The sequence below is a fragment of the Hyaloscypha bicolor genome, assembly GCF_002865645.1.
Source record: "Hyaloscypha bicolor E unplaced genomic scaffold K444scaffold_191, whole genome shotgun sequence".
NCBI lineage: Eukaryota > Fungi > Ascomycota > Leotiomycetes > Helotiales > Hyaloscyphaceae > Hyaloscypha > Hyaloscypha bicolor.
The window spans coordinates 265,076-290,160 of NW_020194693.1; the positions used below are offsets into that span (position 1 = coordinate 265,076).

The 25,085-nt window shown below is 51.3% G+C and overlaps 9 protein-coding genes across 9 annotated transcripts; 5 read left to right on the plus strand and 4 right to left on the minus strand.

The window, feature by feature from the left end:
- Positions 1-1,052: 1,052 nt before the first annotated feature.
- On the minus strand, positions 1,053-4,070 carry K444DRAFT_622800 (bifunctional 6-phosphofructo-2-kinase/fructose-2,6-bisphosphate 2-phosphatase). Its single transcript, XM_024882170.1, has 8 exons — positions 3,736-4,070; positions 3,213-3,407; positions 3,123-3,158; positions 2,806-3,073; positions 2,671-2,751; positions 2,020-2,622; positions 1,790-1,966; positions 1,053-1,727 (listed from the first exon to the last, which is right to left on the minus strand). Exons 1-8 carry the CDS (start codon positions 3,747-3,749, stop codon positions 1,488-1,490), a joined length of 1,614 nt encoding a protein of 537 aa, XP_024726136.1. The 5' UTR covers positions 3,750-4,070; the 3' UTR covers positions 1,053-1,487.
- Positions 4,071-4,378: 308 nt separating this feature from the next.
- Positions 4,379-5,591, plus strand: K444DRAFT_549096 (uncharacterized protein; the record flags this gene model as incomplete). The annotated part of the gene is made up of 3 exons (XM_024876424.1): positions 4,379-4,699; positions 4,782-5,435; positions 5,484-5,591. The coding sequence occupies 3 exons, from the start codon at positions 4,379-4,381 to the stop codon at positions 5,589-5,591; spliced, it is 1,083 nt and encodes a 360-aa protein (XP_024726137.1).
- Positions 5,592-8,054: 2,463 nt separating this feature from the next.
- K444DRAFT_295545 (uncharacterized protein) lies at positions 8,055-8,577 on the minus strand. The gene has a single exon (XM_024871680.1). The coding sequence runs from the start codon at positions 8,421-8,423 to the stop codon at positions 8,136-8,138; it is 288 nt and encodes a 95-aa protein (XP_024726138.1). The 5' UTR covers positions 8,424-8,577; the 3' UTR covers positions 8,055-8,135.
- Positions 8,578-12,170: 3,593 nt separating this feature from the next.
- Positions 12,171-12,967, minus strand: K444DRAFT_670913 (uncharacterized protein; the record flags this gene model as incomplete). Its single annotated transcript, XM_024887685.1, has 2 exons — positions 12,171-12,885; positions 12,927-12,967. The coding sequence occupies 2 exons, from the start codon at positions 12,965-12,967 to the stop codon at positions 12,171-12,173; spliced, it is 756 nt and encodes a 251-aa protein (XP_024726139.1).
- K444DRAFT_295772 (uncharacterized protein) lies at positions 12,852-13,676 on the plus strand. Its single transcript, XM_024871681.1, has one exon. It carries the CDS (start codon positions 12,998-13,000, stop codon positions 13,418-13,420), a length of 423 nt encoding a protein of 140 aa, XP_024726140.1. The 5' UTR covers positions 12,852-12,997; the 3' UTR covers positions 13,421-13,676.
- Positions 13,677-13,899: 223 nt separating this feature from the next.
- Positions 13,900-19,217, plus strand: K444DRAFT_648927 (uncharacterized protein; the record flags this gene model as incomplete). The annotated part of the gene is made up of 9 exons (XM_024885518.1): positions 13,900-13,945; positions 14,001-14,173; positions 14,224-14,307; positions 14,362-14,710; positions 14,765-14,766; positions 15,028-15,163; positions 16,747-17,216; positions 17,273-18,347; positions 18,499-19,217. The coding sequence occupies 9 exons, from the start codon at positions 13,900-13,902 to the stop codon at positions 19,215-19,217; spliced, it is 3,054 nt and encodes a 1,017-aa protein (XP_024726141.1).
- A 423-nt stretch (positions 19,218-19,640) lies between these two features.
- K444DRAFT_648928 (RNA-binding domain-containing protein) lies at positions 19,641-20,864 on the minus strand (the record flags this gene model as incomplete). Its single annotated transcript, XM_024885519.1, has 3 exons — positions 19,641-20,471; positions 20,552-20,795; positions 20,845-20,864. The coding sequence occupies 3 exons, from the start codon at positions 20,862-20,864 to the stop codon at positions 19,641-19,643; spliced, it is 1,095 nt and encodes a 364-aa protein (XP_024726142.1).
- A 155-nt stretch (positions 20,865-21,019) lies between these two features.
- On the plus strand, positions 21,020-21,458 carry K444DRAFT_605318 (Tom7-domain-containing protein; the record flags this gene model as incomplete). The annotated part of the gene is made up of 5 exons (XM_024878849.1): positions 21,020-21,049; positions 21,109-21,156; positions 21,213-21,259; positions 21,315-21,343; positions 21,388-21,458. The coding sequence occupies exons 2-5, from the start codon at positions 21,133-21,135 to the stop codon at positions 21,456-21,458; spliced, it is 171 nt and encodes a 56-aa protein (XP_024726143.1). The 5' UTR covers positions 21,020-21,049; positions 21,109-21,132.
- Positions 21,459-21,803: 345 nt separating this feature from the next.
- K444DRAFT_657921 (mitochondrial carrier) lies at positions 21,804-23,192 on the plus strand. Its single transcript, XM_024886201.1, has 2 exons — positions 21,804-22,019; positions 22,064-23,192. The coding sequence occupies exons 1-2, from the start codon at positions 21,899-21,901 to the stop codon at positions 22,921-22,923; spliced, it is 981 nt and encodes a 326-aa protein (XP_024726144.1). The 5' UTR covers positions 21,804-21,898; the 3' UTR covers positions 22,924-23,192.
- Positions 23,193-25,085: the final 1,893 nt, after the last annotated feature.

A 25,085-nucleotide genomic window follows, 5' to 3' on the forward strand; every position in this document is an offset into this window, starting at 1 on the left:
TCATTGAGGCGCCTCTGATCTTCAGCTTGTTCTACAAAAGACAGGAATTCTGAAGACACGCATCATGCTGATCACTTCATTTCAACCTAACTGTCCGATCACTCCATTTTTTGCATCTTCAACCTTTTCCCACATTTCGATCACCCTAGGCCTAACCACGCACCGAAGCGAAGATATTCCCAAAATTGGGTCAGGATTCATTCTCTCAGCTCTCTACCATTTCCCTGATCACCTGCTCCTTCCCGAAAACCTTTGTGCCTCCCCACCTCAGTTTGCCTTTCCACCTTCTCATTCTTACCTTAGTATTCAGACCTTCCAGCAGTTCCTTTAATTCATCAATTATTATTATTCTCTTTGCAGTCCCTAGGCTCTTAGACGTGACTCCACCCTCATCAATATCTTCGCAAAGATGCTTCAGCAAATGTGAGGTCGAATCGATATCTTCGAGTAATACGGATATGTGTTTAGGTGCGTATTTAATTTGCTGATAAAACGACTGGATGCTGGAATAGATTTGACTCAAGAGCTCTGCTCCCACAACTGTCAAAGGCTCGACCATTCTCAGAAAAGGGGTATATCGTAAAGAGTGGAGAAGCTTGAAGAAGTGACCGCTCAATCTGGGAAAGTTCAAATGACTTTAGACATTGGAGGAAGGAGCATCGATGAGGCAGTCCATGGCTTGCCTCGAGAAGCAGCCTTGAAGGGCACACAAGATAGTGTTTGCTTGAATTCTCGCCGTAAAGCATGCTATCTACCAGCCCAAGGCCGGGATCGAGACCAATGATCGGCCAATGTTTTGGTGGGCCATCCGCTCATGTCGAGTAAATTGCAAGTCGAACGATACCGGCTGGAGAGCAAACACCAGACATAATGAAACTCGAAAGCAGTATGGATGCCAAAATTTGACTCGCTGACCATTCAGACAACAGGGTAGACACCAACAATAAAGCAGCGCATAGTGGTAAGAAGAGGCATTGCTAAGCCGAGAAGGAACTGCCTTGAGCCCGAGCGCACCAAACTTGGTCTCAGCTGCCAACCATGAAATTCACAACGGATAAAGTAACACCTCAACGAGGAAGGTTTCGTTGACTTATTTCATTTGTGCAGAGGTATCTAATCTACAGCAAGGAAAGTTCATTCGTAAAAGCAATTCGTATTTTATGCCCATTCCTGGATGTGATGCAATCCCTTTGAAGACTCCCCATTTCCACTTCTATTCCGTTATGCATCCGTCCGTTTAGGCATCGTGTATTCGTGTTGGCATTCGTAAAGTTCGTAAAATAAAACGAAAAATTGACTCATACAACGTAGGGTCTTTTCAGGGAGACGATGGGCGGGGGAAGCGCAGCGCGAGGCTTTGCAATTTCCAATAAAATGAATCGAAATGAGATAATGACAACGTCGTAGCAGTATGTCGAAAGTATCAGCAAGTGACGTCCTTCGCAAACCGCGATGACCGATTGGCCATTTCGACAATTGTTGGTGCATCAATCTCTGGAGAGAGGGTTCTGTGGCTTCTCGCCCGGTGGTATCAAGAGGGAGGGGGGGACGACCTTAGACATCGGCGTGGCTGGCTCAGCTGGAGTACCAAGTCCTGACAAGGGGCTGATGAATCCGCTTGGTGGAACGGGAATGCGGATATCTTCAGGGGAGCCGGGGATCATGTCGATGTGGACGTTTGGGATCTTGATGCGCTTTGCCTCGTTCTGGTATGAAGCTGGGATGATCTGGCAACATGTTAGGGTCGGATGGTCAAATTTTAGATCTCTGGGTTAGATTATCAACTCACTTCGATAATCTCGTTGCGTGGGAACTTCAACTTGGGAATATTCATAGCATCGCAAGCCATGAGGTAGCCATAGAGAACTCGAAGGACGGACTCATGAGCGATGATAAGGAGGTCATTGTGCTCCCGTTCCAGTTCAAGGATAATAGGCTCAAGACGAACAGCAAGGTCGTGGTATGACTAGAAGACCATCAGTAAGAGCCGGTTCTTTGAAGGCTTTTGGAAATGCTTACCTCAGCACGTGGGTAGCGGTGGTGATATGGGTCCAACTCATGCCTTTCAACCTCATCAGGGTAGAGCCGACGCATTGCAGTTTCAGACAGCTTCTCGCAGACACCTGGATTAAGTTGGCTCATCTGCGATCGTTGACGAACTCTGTAACCGATATCCTTGAGGTAATCAGCGGTCTCGACAGTGCGCTTTCTGGTTGAGGTCCAGACGGTGAGCGGCTTGAGGGGTGCAGGGGAATCACCAGCAGCAATAATTGCGGCTCTCTCTGCCTCACGGTGGGCAAGCAAAGTATCAGCCATCTTCTTTGCGTAAGCTCTACCTTCGTCACCAAGGGGTGCATCTGCCTTGAACGAGTCCTCTTGGCTGGATGTTCCAGCTCGGGCAAAGAAGGTTACGCGGGACTTGATGTGGAGGTTCATGAGATAGAACACGATACGAGTCGACAGATATCCAAACGATACGTTGTTGTAGTCGAGTCTCTCGCCAGCGTTGATCATCTTGACGTAGTTGAGGTCGGGCTCGTTCATAGTCTCAAAGTGTGGGATCTTCATGTCAATTCTCTTAAGGTAAAGCTTGGCAGCCTCATCTGGATCCATTCCGACGAACTGCGACCAGTTAGTCGTGTCCCGCGGGATTTCATTTGTGCTCCTTACGTCTGGCGACGAGATCTTAACACTACGTGCATTCTCCTCGAGGATGTTTTGGTCGGTGACGTAGGATTCCAGGAAGAGAGTCTGGAGTGTCGTCAGCAATAGCAAGATCACGAGATCGAGAAGACCATAACATACCTGAACATCGTGCTTCTGAAATTCCTTTGCAAGCGATCTTCGGCCACTAGCAAGAGGATTGACGGCGTCATAAATAGCAACCTGACCATTCTCATGATTGAGCCATGCATAGATATCTTCCCTACACTTCTTTAGAATCTTTTGACGGAGCATCACGGAGGTTGCTGATGCATTAATAAAGAAATAATCCTCTGGTACTTCCATATCAGGTCCCATGGTTGCTCGACGGTAGTCACCCAAGTGGAAGACCCTAGTCTTTACACCGAGCCTGAGAATGTTAGTCTGGCGATTTAGGGATTTGGGAGGGAATCATGTACCATTGGAGATATCGAGACAAGGAGACGGATATGTGTCTGAAAGATCGGATTAGCACTTCCTGCAATGCCACGCTTGACGCTTTGACTTACGTCTTTCCCCGAGCTGGCAGGCCGACAAGGACGATGGCGATTCTTCCGGAGTGGAAGAGTCTGCCCGACATCGTACTATAAAGCTGTGCTGGAGCCATTGGAGAGGCCTTCTCGTCGGGGACATCGTGAACTCCATCGATGAACGTAGAAGATCTCCTACGGTAACGTGGCGAGTTCGCAGCGATCTCAGCAGTACTGGACTCAAGCAGGTCAGCATCACGCCTCTCGTACTCCGCCCACTCCTCGTCGAGACTCTCGTGCAACTCGGGCCTCGGTCTGATGGGAGCCACTTGAAGCGTCGCCATGGCTTGGATGTTCGAGGTAGTACTCAATTTGCAAATACAAAATGGTGACCAAGAACGAAAGTACTAGCAGGGCGACGACGATAACCATCCACGTAGGATAGACCATTCTCTAAGACGTTTCTCGCTGAAATTTGCAATCTTGAAGGATTGTGGTGTATGAGGAAAGAAGGATTGTGGTGTAGGAGGAAAAAAGGATCGGGTGATGAAAGAGAGCTCACAGTAGAGTATCCATAGCGAACAAATTTTGTATGGTGACCTATCAACACACCCAAGCGGCAGAAACGGCACTAGTCCAATCGAGAATGACCCGCTATAATCTCTTTCGCTCAGAAATGACTTTATACTCTTTCAAAAGTGCAATGGAAACCGCCGCTGTGAAAGTTAAGAGCAATCCAGTGCCGAGGCAGAACACAAAGCAGGGGTAGAGCAGGCCCTGGGATCTGCTCTTCTTCTTTAATTGCGATTGAGGAAGACTCTTTGGTGTTTGGTAAGCTCCCTGACAGAGTCCAAAGCCAGAACACTTCTTCGTCGTGAGATTGGAGTCTGATATCTTGTGATGTCTTAGGGAGAAGTTCTTTTGATAGCAAGGGTCTAGTTAACTGGTTTCGCCAAAGCAGCCAATCGGCGGTTGAATGTACAGCTCCGGCGTGGTTTCCGCCTGGCGCAGATTACTTCCTGCCTGACAAACAGCTCCTGTTGGAAAAAAGTTCACAAGACCACGGCGTATCAAGTTCAGGTGCATCTGCGTGTCTCCTTTCAACCACCCACGACTCCTTTCACCTGGTCTTGCATCAACATCTTCCTTCTCAGACATCTCCATTCCTTCAATTCGTCCCAGGTACAAGGAGTCTCGCCATAAACATGTCGTCACTAGAGCTGGAGAAGGATTTGCCATTGGGGTTCCTCTTCAACAACTCGGTCGTTGCAGCGCTGGCGGATACATACACATCCTTCTCAGAGCGGAGGGCAGCTTTGGGACTGTCAAACCCAGGGACAGTCGAGAACATTGCGCGGGAGGTCCAGCGTGATGTATTTCTGAACAACTACACCTTCCAGGGCCTGCGGGCGGACCTCACCAAGGCATTCAGCATCTCCCCGTTATTCCAAGTTTCTCATGCATTTGCCATGGGTTCACAAGGGCTTCCGCCTTATACCTTTGCTGCACTGTTTGGCACAAACAAGGTTAGTTGCAACTATGCCAAGCTCCCTCCCGGCCAGCCTGCAAGGCCTTCAATGCGCGCATCTTCTAACTTGCTTTGCCCAGATCTTCATGCAAGGAAACATCGACAACGAAGGACAGCTCTCCACCAGATTCAACTACAGATGGTCTCCATCTCTTGTCACGAAGACCCAGATTCAGATCGCACCTGGTCCTAACCAAGCAATGGTACAATTTGACAACGAATACACTGGAAATGATTTCACAGCCTCATTGAAGACTCTCAACCCTTCTTTGATCGATGGTGGTCTTACTGGTATCTTCATTGGCAGCTACCTACAATCCGTTACTCCAGGTTTGGCACTGGGTCTGGAAGCTATCTGGCAACGCGCGGCCTTGAACCAAGGTCCGGAGACGGCTATTTCGTACTGTGCAAAATATAAGGGGAGTGACTGGATTGCTAGTGCTCAATTGGCTGCAGGAGGAGCAATCAGCACGTCATACTGGCGGAGATTGACAGATAAGGTGGAAGCTGGAGTTGACCTGAACTTGCAATTTGCTGGCCTATCAGGATCTGGCGGGTTGATGGGAGGGCCTGTGAGGAAGGAGGGTGTTACGACTGTTGGTGCCAAGTACGATTTCCGAATGTCTACTTTTAGAGCACAGGTGGATTCGACGGGTAAATTAAGCTGCTTGCTTGAGAAGAGAGTGGCTCCTCCAGTTCAGTTGACTTTTGCTGCTGATATGGACCACTTCAAGGTTCGTGGCTTTTATCCCAAAATTGAAGTCATGCTAATATCACCCCAGCAACAAGCAAAGATCGGACTCGCTGTCTCCATTGAAGCAGGCAGTGAAGAGCTCCAAGAACAACAAGAGTTGGCAGGCGGCGCAGCTCCTGCGCAGATCCCCTTCTAATCGACTCGACACCAAAAACCCACCCCTCCGCTCTACGTAATCGATATTTAATGCCATGACCTGAGTGCCAGTGCCGGGCTGCTCTCTAACATATCGAATGTCACAAAATCCTCTACTTCGACCCGCAACTGTCTTACTACAAACACGCTCGGATACACCATGCTACAGCCCCACTGGTGTACATGTGCGCTTTCGTCCACCTTTTCATTCAATCCTGGATGAGCCTATTCTGCATATTTGATGATGGTGGGAAGGTGTGACGATCATAGATTTTTCCTTTCTGTCTTGGAACGGTGTTGCGAGCATCTCTGGGTGGTAATCAAGTGTATTGGGCCCAGAGCAATGGTCTGTGGTATGAGAGGGGACGAATCTGTATTATAGTGGCTTTTGTGCGGGCAGGCAGGTTAGGCATGAAATGCTGCTGTAGATACCTGATGGTGTACAAAAGAAAGGATATGTTGCATGAATATTTGGTCTGCTTGTGCTTCTGCAATTATCTAGTGATTTGGTTGAAGCCTGAACGACTGCCCGGGCCTTCTCTCTTTCTAAGCTTCCCGCCTGCGTTTTCCTGTGCTCTGCACGAGGACGTCAACGTCAAATCAGGAAAACTGCTCCATCTTCGGAGTAATTTCTAATGCTTTGAAAGTGGAAGAGTCAATCATCCAGTCCGTCAATACTTTTTTAAATTACACTCGTAGTCAAATTTGTGCAACATAATCCTCCAACTATACCTCACGGCTTTAGCCTTGCCCCGAATGTTGAGGAGAGAAATTCTTGCTTGGTTTTTCGGGGAGGGGGGGGGTTTGCAGTTAGATTTCTTGTTGAGGAAGCAAGATAGGACTGGCTTTCCCGTTTTATGAGGAGTACTTCCATCTCGGGTGTTTATCATCTCAAATAAGAAGAATCTGATAACTTTTTCCTCGTCGTCAAGCTGCTGACGCTGGCATCATTAAATCCACTCCAATCAACTCACTACACTCCGTCGTCGGCCATGTCCAAGCCGTCGTTTAGGAGGTCCTTGGGGCTTCTTTTCGTTTACAGTCGAAGTCACTTCAGTCGGTCGTGCATCTCTCTGCATCACCCAACCAAGTGTACGTCACAGCCTTGCTCTGACGGTGTATGTCCATTTCTTCAAGTATGCCTCCTTATCCCCTTCATCGCCTCAAGACGATGCTGACTCTTAGTGGACCTCTCATCCCACGAATACGAAAACACCAATCTCATGCGCAAAACCGTGGACCTCCTTCATCGAGGGGGTGAAACCCAATTGCGAGCTATCCCTCCACTTTCTTTCTTATCTTCGGCCGCTTGACCACAACTCCGAAACTACTTTTCTTTTGGTGGTCTCCTCCCTATCCCCTTTCCATTAAGCGAGGTTGCTTTCACTTGTTGATTTGAATTCAGATCTACCAATTCGATTTTTTCAGGGCTAAGAGTTACAGAAAACTTGAATCGAGAGAATGGTATGAGTAGACTGCTGTTTCCTTCAATCACGCTCATCTTGCTCGACACAACAGTTCGGCGAGAGCAACACGGAACCAGGTTGAACGAACATAGGACGAAGATGTACGGAGCATAGCGAGACTCAAGCGCAAGATGTCAACACAACATTGCTCGAGCCGTAAATTGATATTCCGTTTGCGTGAAAGCATTATTCATATTTCTCACTTGCAAACTTTCGGTTATCCACTTTCGTAGATCATCTCCAGGCAAAGGTGCCGCGAGAGACCAGAGAGGAGAAGAGAGTAGAGACTGAAGGACGAGTATCAGTAGTCCCATCACCCCCTTCTATCGCCACTTGAGCGAGAAGAGCCTTTCAACGACCAAGCCAGGAATTTCGTCTTCGCTTGACGACCTCCGATCGAAAGGCCGTCCCCAGTCGAGGATCATTACTCGCCCTTCAACCCCCACCCTACCTACAGCTTAGCACTCTCGAAGGTCCCTCACTGGGACACACAACCCACAGCCCTCTTACTTCCCTGCCCACAAGACTCACCTGCCCTTAGTTCGTCCGCGACCCTCACCCCTCCCGCCCCGCCAACTGAAGACACAGGAAGGACCCTGACGGACCCTGCACCGTCCTCCCCCTTACCGACCGCATCTCCAACGCCGCGTTCCCATCCACGAGGCCTCCACCCCACACGTAGGAATCCCAAAGCGGCGTTCCCTCCCGCACAAGCGCCAGGTACGGACACGTAGCGTGTGCGCTGTGGCTCCCCCCCCATCGGCTTCCGGATGTGCTGGATGGGGGGTGGGAGGGTGTTGGAAAAAAAAAAGGGTTTGGAGACGAATTGAATGGGGAAGAGAGTGTGTGGGGAGAGGAAAGGGTCGTCACGTTTGGGATTAGATCGGGATTGGTGATTGCATGCGTGGGGGTCCATGGCTCTGGAAGATATATGGGACCCAGCGATTGAACTTTATCTGGGAGGTTTGGTTATTTGGCCGGATAATCTCCCTTTTTAATCTTTTTCCAGATATTTCATTGGCTACGAGTAAGAGCGGAGAATACATTCCGGCGGGGTAGAGGTTTTATAGAGCTTGTTTTTAGGCATGTTCGTTGTTGATGAACCATCTGCGCAGATGCGGGAGATTTGTATTTTCTATGCACGTGACCATCACAATTCTCCTTTTACATTTTTTTGGATTCGAGAGGAGCAGGGCTGAAATGAGGGATTTGGAATAGGATACGTTTGCACGTGTCAGCGAATTGTATTCAATCAGGTATATAAATAGGCGGCGTGCAGTTGCATCTGCAAGAACCCGCGGCAGCCTTAGGGTTGGTCTTGAGTCATGAGAGAGAAAAGCAATGAGCATCAACCACATCTCGTTCATGTGTTGGATCTATCCATTGATATTATTCCGAGATCCCTTCCCTTGACGAAACATGGAAAATAGATGAAGGGATATGCAGGCGGGGGGGAGGGAAGATCCCGTTCAATTTTGATGAGGGAGATGTTTCGATTTAACACTTTCGTTGAAATGTTATTTTATGTGGGTCGGATAAGCTGTCGGTTGAGATGGGGGAGTGGAGGCATGGCATGTAGATCTGGATATGCATGGTGAATGCAAGTCGCTGGATAGGGAGCGATACAGCCGGGAGCAGGCGAGAGCAGGGCGTTTTCCCGGATGCGAAGTCTTTTTATTGAGTTGGTGATTGGTTGTGTGGAATAGGGGACGGCGGTTGCAAGGGGAGGAAAGACAGGGCGATGGTGAGGGGAGCGAGGAGAGCAGGCGAGGAAAGAGAGGGTGTGTGGGTGGCGAAACGAGGAATGTTGATGTTGTTGAGGCCGACCGAGGGCGTTGATCCGGGCGAGCTTGACGAAGCAGCGTGGCGGAAAATAGAGACTGCATATATATCTGTCGTGCGCATCACGCACTTGGCATCATCCCGCCAATTGGGTTTCTGGTTTTGTGGAATTGTGAGATGGGAGAGGTGGTGTCCTTCAGATCGTGGAGCAGGGCTTGGTGTTGTCGGTTCTTGAACTGGGGAGGTGGGCTCGGTGGGGTAGCAATCGGCACCCTGCCAGACCAAGCATGAAGCCATTTTTACCCCTCATTTGAGGTGACAAGGTTCCACACGTTGCCATTGGCCTCCGGAGAGCCAGAGCTTGGGTGCGAGTAAGAGCCAGCGTTCTGCAGTATGTCGTCACGATGGGATTAATCGCGCGTATAGACGATGATGGGCATTTGGAGTTGGAAAAGAGCTGGCTGGGAACCCGGATTGGCCGGGAGCTTGACCCAGTTGTGCGCCTCGTGGTTGGGAAGCAAAGTTCAGATAAGATCGAGATGTTGGCGAGATGGCGAGACGGCGGGAGGATGAGCTGAATGACATGCTTGAGGTGATGCCAGCTGCTGTGCCATCAGAGGTTGTGAACAGACAGGATGGCAGGAGCTTTTTATCATCCTTTGCCTCGGATGCAGGCATGCTCTGCTGCAGGCCCGTAACGTGGGCTGATGAGTCTGAACTGCAGCTTGAGCTTTGTTCCTGTAGCTTGCCTGCGAGCCCTAGATGCCCGTGCTAGATTTCCAGATTCCGGCAAACCTTGAGTGGCTGCAATCGGGGCTCATGGCGTTCCACTGCAGTTCGTCAGTTAGCACAAGATTGAGGCCTCTTGCATCTGCGTCTGCTGTACAAGGTCAGGGCAACCTGCTTCCTCGAGGCGTGACGAACGGTGCGCTTTGCTTGGTTCCAGCAGATCCCATCGGAGAAGTGTCTCACGTCCCGACTTCGGGCTCCTTTGGTGTTCCGCGGCTCTTTCCTGTCGGGTCTGGATCTGGAGGGATCTGGATCCTCAAACCGATATTCAGGATCTCGCCGCGAAGCTGTGCTACAGGTACAGGGGAATCGCCTGAGGAGTGGGTGTGTGGCCTTTGCTCCCTCGCCGTTTAAAGTTCCTGTCGGGGAAATTGTTCTTCTTCTGGGCCCCGGCGTCTGCAACGATTCGTGCTGGTGAACTTGTGAAGGCATTTCGGGAGGCTCCAGACAAGGGGAACGGTCACGAGCTCATTCTGCAGCGCTAAATGTGTGTGGAGGGTGGATCGAAATGGATCTGCGAGTGGAGAGCCGAGCAGCCCAGCGTTGACTTGCCCGCGGGCCACCATCTCCTTTCGAGGCTTCACCCAGCTCTTTCTTCAACCCTGCATCACGGCTTGCTGGTGGCTGAACCCGTCATGTCAGCGTTTGAGGCAATGCCAGAACCTCCATGTCATCGTCGGCGCCAGGTTGCACGGCAATAAGCTCACCCCGTGACTGCTTGAGCCGAAGATGGGAAAAGGGGGGTTGTGGTTGGCTGAGTGGCAGACGCAAGAAATCTTTCCAGCTCAAGATGGAACGGGCGCGTTGGCCCTTGGCTTGCGTTGGAGATTCCCATGCTGCTGGTATGCAAACCCATTGGCCGGTCCGGCGTGTTGTGTTGTGTTGTGTTCCGTTCCGCTTCGCACATGAAGCTCCAAAGACCAAAGAGCATCTGTTCCGGCTGGGAATGGACGGCGCGGCTTTCACACGTCTGTGCTTGATCACCAGAGCAAACCTGGACGATGAGACAGCCCAGCTGCGGCGCTTGGCGAGCAGGGGCAGTCAGAGCAGAGCAGAGCAAGAGCAGCCAACGCAGGAGCTGGTGGAGCTGGCGGAGTAGAGTTTACGAAGCACGGAGTATGGACTGGTCCCACTCCCCAGGCCGCCCGTCCACCCTACCCATCCTACCCACCCTCGCGTCATTATTAATAACTCGGCGTATGATTCGTATCCGACAGCTCGAATCGCCAGAATGATGGCCTGCATGGCCAGCGCGGCGGACCCGGACCTCTCGACCTGGTCCGTGCCTGCACAAGACAAGCACCAGCCTGGAAGAGCTACTGTACTGTATCGGTAAACGGATCCACCGTCCACGAGCCTGTCCAAGATTTCAACCCGAGTGGTGAGCCGATGGCAGGCAACCCGCGAGGCAAGACCCCCATCCCTCGAACCCGGAGCTTCACATAGGTACGAGGCTGCGGCTGCGGCGGCGGCGACGAATTGGCCTGTGCTCGGGACCGATCGTCACATCGTGAGCCTCCTCTTCACAGTCTTCAGGTCTTCAGGGGCCTCGCTGCGAAAACGGCCTACTTCACCTTCCTCCTGGGTCGAGGCGACGTCGTGGCTCACGGGAGAGATCTCGATGTCTCAGACTATTGACTCGAGGCTCGCGACTCGCGACTCGCGACTCTCGGGCAGATGCCAGAAAGGGCTCTGGCAACTGCCAGCAACCAGGTACGCATGAGAGGAGGCACAGCAGCTCGCGATGCTGTAGAGCAGCTTTGATTGCGCGCCACGCGTGTAACAGCAACAGGAACCCGGCCGTTGAGTTCTTATTAGTACCGGCGAGTGGCCAGCGAGAGGTGCAGCTTGGATGCAATGGGATTTGCTGAGCGACCTCACACAGCTCCTGTACCGTCTGCAGAGGGGTGATATCTTGCTCTGGGTCAGCCTAAACTGCAGAGCGTGAGGATACAAAGCTTCCAGACTGCCCTGTCCCGAGTACCAAGTGCGCCATCCGAGGAGCAACAACACGGCATTGTGATCTGGTTCCAGCAACATCTCGATCCCTCCGGTACACTGATGTAACGCAACATGCTGGATGTATTGGTACAGATGTTGTACTCGACAGCTTATACTTGCCCTGCCCAACTGTCCCGTACCTGAGTCTCTTTTTGTTGCTTCAAACGCAGGAGGTCCTAGATGCGGAAATCAGCTTCAGCTCTTGCAGCTCTTGCAGCTCTTGCAGCTCTTGCAGCTCTTGCAGCTCCAGCAGCTCCAGCAACCTAGCAGTTCCAATTGAATTTGAATTATTCCAGGGCGATTGCTCAGCGCAGCTTCTGTGATACGCTTATGCATTTGTGACTGCATTGGGACATGGATGATGCAGTGTTGGCATATCATGACTGCCATACCTCTGGAAGGCGCGTGCTTGCCAGCATCAGAGGTCCCATGATCGCAGACTCCCACTATGTTTTGCTCCGCCGCGAGGGCAAAGGCAGAAGCTGTGCATGGTGAGGCAGAGGAAGGGAGCAGTCTAGAAGGACTCACATCATCATTGTTGACTAGAGCGACACAGCGGTCTTGCAGTGAGAGTGCATGTCATGCGTGAAACAAAGGAAGGAGGAGTGGGTAGACAGCAGACAGCTAGTTGTAGAAGAATTGTGACCGTCGCCATCGCCATCTCTTGTCTTGCTTTCTAGAATATTTCCTGCTGCTGCTGCTGCTGCTCCTGCTCCCCAGTCTCCTTTGACCGAAACGTTTTTTCCGGCGCTGCTGCCCCTCCTCCAGGTCAGAGTGCATTTGTCAATAAGCCAGCCAGCCAGCCAGCCAACCAACCATTGCCCGTCGCAGCCCTCCGCAGCCAATTCAATCCGACTGTTTGGGGCAGGAAGCCATTGCCGGCACCAGCCAGCAAAACCTAAAAAGCTTCCCTGGCCGTTGCGGTAGATACACGCTTCACTCACTGCCTTTGTCAGTTCACCCTCGATTGTTTTGTCTCCACGCCCACTCCCATTCCCACACCTCTGCCCTCCGTCCTGACTGGTCTCGCTTTCTCCTTCTCCTTTCTCCTTTCTCCCTGACGAGCTGCTCTTCATTGTCGTCACTCCGGCTGTTCTGCTCTGCTCTGCTCTTGTCGCCTCCGCCACAGCAGACGCCGAAACACAGTTGCGAGCCAGTGCTGGTCGCCGTCTGGTTGCCGTCTGGTTGTACCCCTGTCTGCGCCTGCAACCCGCAAGAGGATCCTTTCCTCGCTCATGATCCCCTGCCTTGCCTCTGCTGCAGGATGAGCAGCGCAACGTCAGTCTCCCAACGCTAACTCCAAGAAGCGACCAGAGCCCGCCCACAAGCCAGTGCCCATCATTTGCAGGCCCATCTCATGGGCTCGTGAATGATCAAGATACCACTGCCTACAAGCCTGCAAACCCGCAGCCCACCTGCCTCGAAGTCCCTACGGCTCCTCTCTCGCCTGCCGAACGCCTACAGACCAGACAACTACAGCTGCACCTACACCTACCTACACCTGCACATACACCTTTTCCTACACCTACACCTACTCCAACAGCCAGCACTCCTCTGCTACGAAACGCTACACCTACACGTACACAACACGCCCTGCACGCCTGCAATACAGCCCCCTCCACTGCCCGTTCTGCATCCCCTCAACGCCGCTCGTTGCCTCTACGGCCCACCACAGCTAGACGCAGGCTCTGTCGGTACGCTTGAGGCCAGTGACCCAGGGCCAAACGGTCGTCCAGCTGTCCAACCATCAGCGCCCATTGCCCCCCCCAGTCCCAGTCCCAGTCCTGCTTAGTTCCCAACTGCTCAATCTCAAAATTCGAGCGCGTGAGCATAGCCAGTCTTTCGGGCCAAGGAACTTGCACTTTACCTAAACCACTCATTGCTCTGACCTTACTTCATCAAACGACACCTCCACACTCCAACCGCACACCAACATCAACATCGAAGCGTCGTGCTCGCTCGCCTCGACCGTCAACATTCCAGCGCTGCCGCAGAACCTTCGACTCCACGACCACTCAGCCGGCCACTCCTCAGCCTCCCGTCTCACTTTGGACCGCAAAAGCAAACACACGGTGAATCGGATCTTGGTGGGCTTGCCATCACGTTACTGCAGTTATTCACAACTGATCGCAGACTCGCTGTCCCTCGTTCCTCAACTTTTGACCCAATTGCCCATCACGGACTTCACGAACACACCAACACCTCCCCTTACAACTCTCCTTGTCTCTAGCCCTCCGCATTCGCGATAGCCAGGGTGTTTTGGACCTCAAGATGTCGCAAAATCGGCCTGCAGCCTTCTCGAGTCTGAGGATGGGAGGTAAGACACCCGGTCAGGGTCTGCGTACCTGCCACAGATGCTAACCCCTCACCAGAGGTGATCCGCGAGAAGGTCCAAGACGGTGTTACAGGAGAGACTCGAGACATGCAATACACGCAATGTAAGATCGTTGGCAACGGAAGCTTCGGTGTTGTCTTTCAGACGAAGCTCTCACCTTCGGGTGAGGATGCCGCCATCAAGCGTGTTTTGCAGGACAAGAGATTCAAAGTGCGCAAAGGACTTGCCTTCATAGATCGGCCATCGCTGACTGGATTTAGAATCGTGAGCTGCAGATTATGCGCATCGTCCGACACCCAAATATCGTCGAGCTGAAAGCCTTTTACTACTCGAATGGTGAACGAGTGCGTGCCCCACTATCAATTCATAAGAAACATTCACTAATGAGGCTGTGGCAGAAGGATGAAGTCTACCTCAACCTCGTACAAGAGTACGTCCCTGAGACCGTCTACCGGGCATCGAGATATTTCAACAAGATGAAGACGACTATGCCCATTCTCGAAGTCAAACTATACATCTACCAACTCTTCCGTGCCCTCGCATATATCCACTCCCAAGGCATCTGCCATCGCGACATCAAGCCACAAAATCTTCTGTTGGATCCCAGCACTGGCGTTCTGAAGCTCTGCGATTTCGGAAGCGCAAAGATATTGGTAGAAAATGAGCCAAACGTCTCGTATATCTGTTCCCGTTACTACAGAGCCCCCGAGCTGATTTTCGGCGCCACCAATTATACAACAAAGATCGGTTAGCTTCCCCGCCGTCGAGGATTTCCTTGTGTATCTACTAATTCTAAGACAGATGTCTGGTCAACTGGCTGCGTCATGGCTGAGTTGATGCTTGGTCAACCTCTGTTCCCTGGAGAGTCTGGTATCGATCAACTGGTAGAGATTATCAAGGTTCTGGGTACGCCCACGAGAGACCAAATTCGTACCATGAACCCGAACTACATGGAGCACAAATTCCCGCAGATCAAGCCTCACCCGTTCAACAAGGTCTTCCGCAAGGCTGACACGAACGCCATTGAGTTGATTTCGTGCCTCCTCGAGTACACTCCCACGGAGAGATTGTCGGCCATTGATGCTATGGTTCACCCATTCTTTGATGAGCTGCGAGACCCATCGACCAGATTTCCTGATTCGCGTCATCCAAATGGTCCAGTCAAGGATCTGCCCACACTCTTTGATTTCTCTCGCCATGGTAAGTTCGCTTTCGAAAATCGCATATTTACTAAACTGACATTTGCCAGAACTCTCGATCGCCCCCCAACTCAACCACCGCTTGGTTCCACAGCACATGCGAGCCTCGCTGGGGTCCAGAGGTCTGGATATCGACAACTTTACGCCAATGACGAAGGACGAGATGATGGCGCGGTTAGACTGAAGCTGTTTACGCAAGATGAATGACGAATAAATGCTTTCCTGTCGCTCGACAAATAACTCTACGAGGAGTTGTTTTTGAGCTTCTCGCATCGGAAACCACCTCATCATATACATGGCCCTGGTCTACACATTTGCGGACCGGAATTGATTGTGGAAGTACGGAAAGCTAGGGCGAGACTTGCGGGATATGACCGTTATGCGTTACTGGTTTAGAAGAATAACCGCAAGATGGAATTTTCGTTCACACGAGTTTTCAGTTCAGCAACGGCATTCCTCAGTCTCTCATGGCGGAATATCTGTGGATAGGACTCGATCACTTCGCCATGGAGGTTTCGAGAACTCTTCCCTTCAACCACACTTTGTTTTAGATTTTTTTTTTTTTGCATGACGGAATGGACCTTTGCTTTCGATTCTTCTTGTCCCACTATTTGGCGCGCCCCTTTCAGTAGCGAGCGGACTGGGTGGCTGGACTTCCTCTTTTCTCTCCTCTCTACATCCCAAAGATTCGGGCGTACTTTGTTACATTTGACACGACACGCTTGTGTTCAATGATTGCATCATGGAATGGGTTAATATTCCATCGAATGGGTTATTGGGGGTGGGCTATCAAACGCAATCGCCTGGGCAAATGGGGGCACGGTCAAAAGATTCCTTTTCGTTTTCTTTTTCTGAGTTTGTGGTCCACCTGAACAGGACCATTAGTGGCTATCAAAAGGGGTTGGCTGGCTTTGAGATCAACAGAAAGATTTTCCATACTTGAGATTGAGACTCAAAAATTGACACTTCCCTCATTTGAGATGAGTTTTCTAACTTGTGGTGTGAAATGTCTGGTGATGGGTGACTTCTGATTCTTTAATAAGCAGGGAAATCATCTACAACCCAATGGAACTGATTTCCCTCGCTTTGGCCCACATATCAAAATTCCGTCATAATTCGTCCAGTAACAACCAACACTTGACAGTTGACAGCACCAAAAACTCTCTGCTTGAAATAGAAACATTCCTGACATCTTCAGCAACCCCTGCCAAAAACCGCTTACGTCACCTGTCCCCTGTCAAAATTGCAGCCTCGCAATTCTGGCGCCAAGCCCAGACGCGCATCGACACCTCGACAATTTAGAACTTCCTCCGAGGCCGAAGACACCACGTCCAACTCCACAACAAACCCTCCCGGACGATGGCGGACTATGATAACAGACCACGGGGAGGCAGAGGCGGGTATGGGAATAATAGGAAGCGGCGGTATCGAGGTGTGTTTTGTTTACTTGCTTTCCCTTCTTTCCCAGCCCTACTTTCGTCCATCCTTGAGATAGCTGGCTGGCTGGCTTCATTGAGGGTGGAGGTGGAGGATGGAAAGAAACACACAAAAGGAGAAATGAAGCTGATTGTATTGCGCCAAAAGATGAAGACGACTACGACCGCCGACCCCAACGGCGCCGCTACGAAGAGCCCCTCTCCTCCAAGATCCGCAAGCAGTTCCTCTCGCTGGCCGAATCGCCGCTCAAGCGCGTCGAGGACGAGATCCACTTCCTCGCCAAGACGATCGTCGATAATTGGGAGGAGGCGGAGGTCAAGGAGGGGTTCTTTGAGGTGGTGGAGTGCATGGTGAGGGAGCAGAGCTTCAAGGTGCCGTTCGTGGCTGCGGTGGTGTTGTGCATTAATGGGATGAAAGGGGAGGTGGTGAGGGAGGTGGTAGAGAGGATGGGGAGCAGGCTGAACGACGGGATTGAGAGGGGTGAGTGGAGGGATGTCAAGTTGTGCCTGAAGTTTTTGGGGGGCTTGCAGGGCGTTCTGGAGGGAGAGGGGGTGTGGATTGTTTTGCAGGATTTGTTGACGAAGGCGGTGGATTTGCAGACGGAGAATAATGAGGAGGTGAGTTTTCCGTGTGCTCTTGGGAGATTTGCGGGGAACGAAGCTGATGGGAGTAGACTATTGGTCCCGAGCTGGTCAAGATCATCCTGTTTACGATCCCGTATATCATGGCTTCGTCAGCAACCGATAGCCAGGAGAGAGCAACGGGCATGATCGAGAACACGGATATCATTGCCAGCGAGCCGCATGTGTTGCAGGCGCTGGTTGATCCGTATCCTGGTAATGGCAAGGAGGAAGCCACGACACCGAGTGGAGTTCTCATGTTACTGCAGAAGCAATTGCAGAATGAAGCTGCTACGGGATGGGAGCTTGCTTGTCTTCCGAGACCCTGGAGATTCCTGCTCGAGGGATTCGGAGACGAACCCCAGAATCTGGGACCAAAGCATTTTCTTCCTATCATCAACATCCCTGAAGTCGCCAGCGCTGGCCCGAGACCGCTATTCCCTGAGCTGTACTTCTCGGTTTATGCGAACCAAGATGTTGAGACTGTGCCGCCGACTACGGATATTGCGTCTTGTCTTTTGAGGGATGCGGTTATTGATACTATCAATATCCTTGATTTCAACAGGACGGCTACTGCGAGATTTCTGATCGATATCGATTGCTATTTCTCGCCGGGTACTTTTGTTAAGAGGGCTACTCCTTTTGATAGGCTACGGGATATTGAGGGTGATAGGTCGACTTGGAAGCCGGAAGATGTGGCTGTTGATGCTGTCTTCTCGCAACTCTTCCAACTTCCTTTCCCGGAGCACAAGTTGGTCTATTACCACTCTGTCCTCACAGAAGCGTGCAAGATTGCTCCAGCAGCCATCGCACCCAGTCTCGGAAGAGCAATTCGATACCTCTACCGCAGCGTCGATTCCATGGATCTCGAGCTGAGCTACAGGTTCATGGACTGGTTTGCTCATCATTTGAGTAACTTTGGCTTTACGTGGAAGTGGACTGAATGGATTGACGACGTGGAGCTTCCGTCTTTGGATCCGAAGAAGGCTTTTATTCAGGGTTCGCTGGACAAGGAGATCCGGTTGAGCTTTGCGCAGAGGATTAAGGGGACTTTGCCTGCGCCGTATCAGAAACTCATCACGGAGGAGAAGGAGAAGGATACACCTGATTTCAAGTACAACAAAGATGGTGAGTCTAGTTTTCAAATTTGCCATGATTCTTGCTAATGGGATGTTAGATACCCCCTTTTCCAAAGAAGGCCAAGAAATTCTCGCCCTCCTCCGCAAAAAGTCTCCAGAAGAAGCAATCCAGCCCGTCATCGACAGGATCCACGCCCAAGCCCTCGACATCTCTCTCCCCGACCCCCTCGTCCTATCCACCGACGCCTACGTGACGGCAATCTGCTACATCGGCTCCAAGTCCCTCTCCCACGTCCTCTCCTGTATCGAGCGCTGCAAAGAGCGCCTCCTAAGCCTTGGCCCGCAATCCCCTAACGCCCGGAAACAGATCATCGAGTCTGTAATGGAGTACTGGAAGGACCAGCCGGGCATCGGCGTCAATATCGTGGACAAGCTGCTTAATTACACGATTCTTAGTCCGGCGAGCGTGGTGGAGTGGGCGTTGGGGAAGCAGGGGAAGAGGCTCGGTGAGGCGTTTGTGTATGAGATGGTTTCTGCTACTGTTGGTAAAGTCACGGGGAGAGTGAGACAGGTTGTCCGGGCGACGAAAGCGCCTGGCTTGACTTCTGAACAGCGGAAGCTGTTGGAGGGACCTGCGGAGAGCGAAAGGGGGAGTATGAGGGAGTTGTTCCGCTTGATGGAGGATTTGCTCGTTGGTTGGGCGAGCGGGTCAAAGGATCAGGTGTTAGAGAGTGGTGATGGGGAGAGCGAGGGCGAGAAGATGGTTCGGCAGTGGGGGGAGCGGTGGTTGAGGGTTTTCAGGCGGAAGTTTGCGGTCGAAGAGGCATGGGGTTTGGAGGTGGGGAAGCAGAGGGTTGAGGATGTTGTGGCAGTCCCGGAGGCGAATGGCGGGAATGGAGGGGTTGAGATGGTGGAGTAGAGGCGATGCAGTGGAATGGGGAGTGCATATGGGTGGGAGAAGCGAGTAAGATAGATGCGCCAGGAGCGGGCCTTTGTTGTATTATTCTTGTTGACTGTACACTACTCGGCGCTGCGGCTGCACTCATAAAAGCATTTCCTAATACCTTCATATAACTTCCTTCCTTCACATTTTCTTAGAGATGCTTGCCATCTGGTATCTCTTCATCCATGCTGTGAAGGTGTTACTTCGAGGGCTTTGGTCCAGACAAGCAAGCAAGCCAACTCACCCGTAAACGAGCCCCTGAACGCCTACAATGCCCAGACGCCAAGCTTTTCGTTTCCTCCCAATATTCCTGAGCTTGATATCTCTCATCCCGAATCTCTCCTCAACTACCCCTTCCTTTTCTGACACAGAATTCTTCTTGTATCCTTGCCTATTCCCTCACCTCCTCCCATACCCCGGCGGTCCCTGTCCCTGCCCTGGCTGCGGCGGAAAACCAGGAGGTCCCATCCCAAAGCCCGGCGGCGGCATCGGCTGTCCCGCAGGCGCTCCAAACCCAGGCGGCATCCCTCCTGGCTGCTGGAACCCCGGCGGCGGCGCAAAGCCCGGGGGGTGGAAGTCTTGCGGTCCTCCGTAGCCTGCCTGGCTCGGCGGCGGGCGTTGCGGTAATCCTGAGGGCGGGGGAGGTAAGGGGGCGTTGACCCGCTGCTGCTGCTGCTGTTGTTGCGGTGGTGGAACGCCGTTGTAGTTTCCTGGTGGTGGGCCCCGGCCGCCGAATCCAGGGGGGAGAGAAGGAGGGGGTCCGGCCATGGGGTTTGCCGGTATGCCGCCCATGGGCATGGACATATCGATCATTGCTGCTGGTCCTGCGGGGACATTCCCGTTCAATAGCAACTGTGCAGGCATCTGCTGCGCCTCAGGAAGAATGTTATGTTTCTTCGCTTGGCTTGCAAGCATACGTTCCGCTTCATCGCCGTGCCGCTCTCCTTTCCCATCCTTCTTGTAGGCGTATTGCACGGACACGTCTTTATTCATGAGGTACTGCCCGTTCATGTTCGCGATCGCGTCGTCGGAGGCTTCGAATGTGCTGTAGGAGACAAAGCCGTAGCCTTTGCTGAGCCCGGATTCATCCCGTGCGATTTTGGGGGGCGATTGGAGGGCGCCGAAGCGCGAGAAGGTGTCGTAGAGGGTTTTCTCGTCGATGAGGGGGTCAAGGTTGCCAATGAAGAGCTCGGCGCCTACTTCAACGGGTTTTTGCTTATCTGCTGAGGCCTGTTTGTTCATTAGCCTTTTTCTTCTTCTATGACAGGGTTGGGAAGAGGTGGGAAGGGGAAGTTTAGGGAGAAAATTACCTTATTAACTCGAATCGGCTTCCCGTATAACCGCACCTGGTTCATGATCCGCGCAGCGTACTCTGCATCCTCTTCGCTGATGAACTCTACAAAGCCATACCCTTGGTGCGTCTGCGTTACTCGGTCTTTGGGGAGGTGTACATTGACGATTCGTCCGGCTTGGAGCATGAGCTCCCAGATCAAGCTGTCTGTAACTCGCTCGTCGATGTTGCCTATGTAGACAGTGGCTTCTTTGTCTTGCTCCCTATTTACATTATTAGGACTATGAATGTTATAAGAAGAGGGAAACTTACCAATGCCTAGCTCCTGACATCTTGGTGGTTCTATTGAGAATTTTGGGAGTGGGGAGCTTGAAGGACGTTGTTGCGAGGCGCGTGAAGCTCTTTTCCGAAAAATAGGGCGCTAGGCTTGAAGGGGTAATTGGCGATTGATGTTCAACTTTTCTGCTGGACGATAACGAGGTCAAGACAACGAGCAACGAAGGGTCACAACAAGCTTGTACGTATTGCCTACAGAGTATCTTGGGTCGGGAGCCTTGATTGCTGATAGGATTTCAGCTGCAAATCACAACAACCGCCACGATGCAACTCTCAGAAGAGTCCAAGGTCCGCAGTCTTCAGCCTCCATTCTCCATGTAGGGAGCTGTACTGAGTGTATACAGGAGCGCATTGGAAAGATCATTGATATCTCTCGTGTTGCTATCCATTAGTATGCTCTTCTCCCTCTGATACCCAATCAAAGCTTCTGCTAACCTTCCTACCAGTGGCTACCTTCCCCTGATTCTCTACCTTGGTATGGCAGTCCACAATTCAGCGCAAGAGCATGTCTAACAGAAGCAGGCTATACTCGCAGCGAGCCCCGCCCTTCTTTCATCAGGTACATATGGCTTATGCTACCATGGTTCTAGCTGGAGGACTAATAATTAATGGCAGACTCTTCTCTCCGCTCGCATAAGCTTTCAGACATGGACGATACGGTTGCTTTACAAGCCAGAGATGGAAATCGTGTGGGGAAATTTGGATTTACTATGGATCTGAATGCAGAGGGCAGCATTGTAGCATAAGAGGCGTTTTGTGAGATGCTTTGGGGTCCTTAGGGATGATTCGATGGAATGGCTTGGGAAACCAAGAACATAATTGTACAAATACAAAGCGCAAATCAGCGTAATCACCACTTGCAAATCCTCCCCGTCTTCTAGAAACCTGGATCGTTTGTCTTATCCGTTGCGGACCGAAGTCCGACAGAAGCTCCTATTCAAGCCTCGGCAAATCCCAGAAATATTTATCTCGAGCTTCAACGTCATCCAAGCTTCAAGCTTCACAACATGATAAAGCCAATGCTTCCTTCATGAACGACAACCATGCGCGCCTCTCCCCCGCGTTGGTCGAGACCATTGCCGGCCTCGCAGCTGGCACAACCTCCACGCTCGCCGTCCATCCCCTCGATGTGATTAAAACCAGACTTCAAAGTAAGCCCCTCAACCTTCTTCTTTACCATTACTAACATGCCCAGTCCAACGCAACACCTCCTTTTCTCCTGTCAACGCCTTCGGAATCCTCAAATCCCTTCTGAAGAATGAGCGACCAATTCAGAGCTTGTATCGTGGCCTGACGCCCAATCTCGTCGGCAATGCAAGCAGCTGGGCCATCTTCTTCTACTTCAAATCCATCATCGAATCTCAGCTCCTCCTCTTCCATAACCGCTCGCACCCCAGCACTTTTCTCACCCATGACGGCTCAACGACAGCAAGCCGCAACGAGCTCTCGCCCGCAGACTACTTCCTGGCGTCCGGCATATCAGGGACTTTCATCACGATGTCCACGAACCCGATATGGGTGCTCAAGACCAGGATGCTGAGCTCGGATAAAGGAAGTGAAGGTGCTTATGAAAGTATGTGGCATGGTGCAAGACAGGTTTTCAGGAATGAGGGCTTGAGGGGCTTTTATCGGGGCGCGGGGATCAGTTTGTTAGGGAATAGTCACGGAGCTGTGCAGTTTGCTGTCTATGAGCCGCTGAAGAATGTTTGGAGGAGATATTTGGCAAGGGAGCACAATGAGGTGGAGAGTAGGACTGGGGAGCAGGAGAAGCTGGGAAATACGGCGACCTTGGTCATTTCAGGTTCGGCGAAGGTCGTTGCCGGGACCGCCACGTACCCATATCAAGTTATTCGGAGTCGATTGCAGACGTACCATTCGGAAGCCAGATTTGGGAAGGGAATACGGGGCGTTGCGAGCAAGATCTTGAATGAGGAGGGGTGGAGGGGATTCTACCGCGGGCTGGGGACGAACATTGTCAGGGTGTTGCCAGCGACTTGGGTCACGTTCTTGGTGTATGAGAACGTAAGGTTCTATGTACCGCGCCTGGGTGGGTAGAAATAACGGCTCTGGAAAGTATCGCGAGGATCAATGGCTGAATCTACACGTCCTCGTTTCCCTCTTGCGATGCTTTTCCCTTGCATATTGTGAACTCGACCGATTTCGTTGCCTTGCTTTAATTTACCTCGCGATCGATTTTAGTTGGCAACATCTCTTCGTGATCATCAAAAATGTTTTTAGAGAGAAAGAGCCCCCTCTCGTCTAATCCTATGCTCCTCGTTGCTTTCAATCTCCTTTGTGCAAGGTAGAGAAGAGTCACACAAGAGCAGTCCTACACCCGAGCCGGTCTTCTCTCTCTCTCTCTCTCTCTCTCTCTCTCCAAAAAGTGGAGTGAAAGGGACATAAGCGAGGGCCAAAACGATATTTTAGCAAGAATCAACATAGCAAAACTCTAGCGAAGCACCTTGCGATGGTTGCTTTTGGGAGCAAAAAAAAGTTTTTTGAAAGTGGTCAGTGCCCTGACGAAGGCTTTCTGTGAAAGTTAGCAGTATATGTTTACTTAGAAAGAGGAGAGGGTTATACTTACCTTTTGCTTTTTTTTTTTGGTGACCTATACCCGCTTCCTTGGTGGGTTGTCCCGGAAGAAGGACAGCATGCGTGAGGTAGACCAGCAGTCCTCACCACAAGGCCCTCGCTGATCGGAGCGAATCGACGATCAGTTTGGACGGGGGTCCCGCGAAAGGACCCCACACACCGTAGCTTCTCCGTTCACCTTCTCCCCAGTGGCTACCGTGTCTGGGGGTCATATCAAACTCTGCGCCAGACCTACCACCTTGACCCTCTGACTCTCGGACACGTTGGTACATGTCCTCGCAATCGTTAGATTGCGGAGTGGGTGTGGGATCTATTTACCGACCCAGGTAGAAAATTTTTGAGCGAATTTCTCTTATTTAGATATATAAGGTTGGCAGGAAAGGGGGGGCGTTAAGCGAGGCTGCAAGATAGGGGCTGCGATTTTGCAATCACTTCACGATGACTTGCTCACATAGTCATTCAGCAGATGGTCCGGACCGAGAGGGAGCTTTCTACGCTTATCTCTTTCTTGCTTTATTTGCTTATCGAGAAGTTATCTTCAAGTCATTAAGTTGTTACAAACTCGTTCAAGAGTTCTGCTATATCATCACATCGCGGTAGCCAAGAACCCATTGAAGCTTGATGTTGTTGCTAATAGAACGGTTTGAAACAAGTCCGAAGACCTCGTGAATGGATTTCTACTTCTGCATAAGGCTCCCCAAGGCGTTTTCGTACGTTCAAGAAATTGTTGGAGGCTGGTCTAAATAAATTCGTCTACCACTCATCAATTTCCTTGGACTGACAGTATGGAATGGCTTCAACCATATCTGGATGTCTCTGGGAGCTATATTTCGTGCTTGAAAGCCATAATGGCTTATTCAGGGACCATCAATCATAGGAGTTGAATGAATCCGCTGCTCGGCTTTGAGGATGAACTGTACTTGTCGTTGCTGCCTACGACTAATCCCGCCTTGCTATATCATCAAATCATCTCGATGTTTGTTAGATCAAGCTTCGATACCTATTCATACCTCATTGTCTCTCAAGCGTAGACGTCTTTCCTCCTGAGAAATCAGGAGCAAAGCTCTCACGGCATCGGCAAATCTCAATCACATACATCAATTGCAGAATACGGTGTTTTAAACTGAACACGAGAACACATGCAAAACTCCTCGGGCGTCTTATATTGATTCTTGTTCAAGTTTTAAATCTATAGCAAGGCAGCTATCTCCTCTTCAATTCAAAATTTTGAACGGTCCCCGACCCAACATCGAGGTCTTTTCGAGTCCTTAAGTCGTTCAAAACTTTATTAATATTAGTTTCCCTCTCCTGGGGAGTTTTGCATCAAATGAAAGCTCTATTTCACGAGAGTCCTGCTCTCTTAATAGCTCGTCTTGCGTTCTAACCTACACCTCCTCCACGTACCGCCAAGGATTTCTGGCGTCAAAGTTGCGTACAGTCACGAGGCAAAGTAGCTTGATTTGCTCACGCTCTCCCCTTTCCTCAGCTTCAATGTACCTACCTACCTTATTGGCTCTTGTGAGAGGCGAGAGAGTTGGGCGTCCGGCTCCTCCCTCTCTAACCCGAGAGCTGCCACGCATCAAGCTTGTTCGTTCCTACCTTGATACCGTAGCTTCAGCAGCATC

Excerpts from the sequence above, each read along its gene's own strand:
- K444DRAFT_295545 (XM_024871680.1), bottom strand. The coding sequence starts at position 8,423 with ATGAACGAGATGTGGTTGATGCTCATTGCTTTTCTCTCTCATGACTCA.
- K444DRAFT_657921 (XM_024886201.1), top strand. The coding sequence starts at position 21,899 with ATGAACGACAACCATGCGCGCCTCTCCCCCGCGTTGGTCGAGACCATT. Across the intron at positions 22,020-22,063 it reads GATTAAAACCAGACTTCAAA|TCCAACGCAACACCTCCTTT; the intron begins GTAAGCCCCTCA and ends TAACATGCCCAG.
- K444DRAFT_295772 (XM_024871681.1), top strand. The coding sequence starts at position 12,998 with ATGATCAAGATACCACTGCCTACAAGCCTGCAAACCCGCAGCCCACCT.
- K444DRAFT_622800 (XM_024882170.1), bottom strand. Across the intron at positions 3,074-3,122 it reads TTGTCTCGATATCTCCAATG|GCTCGGTGTAAAGACTAGGG; the intron begins GTACATGATTCC and ends TAACATTCTCAG. Across the intron at positions 1,967-2,019 it reads ACCGCTACCCACGTGCTGAG|TCATACCACGACCTTGCTGT; the intron begins GTAAGCATTTCC and ends ATGGTCTTCTAG.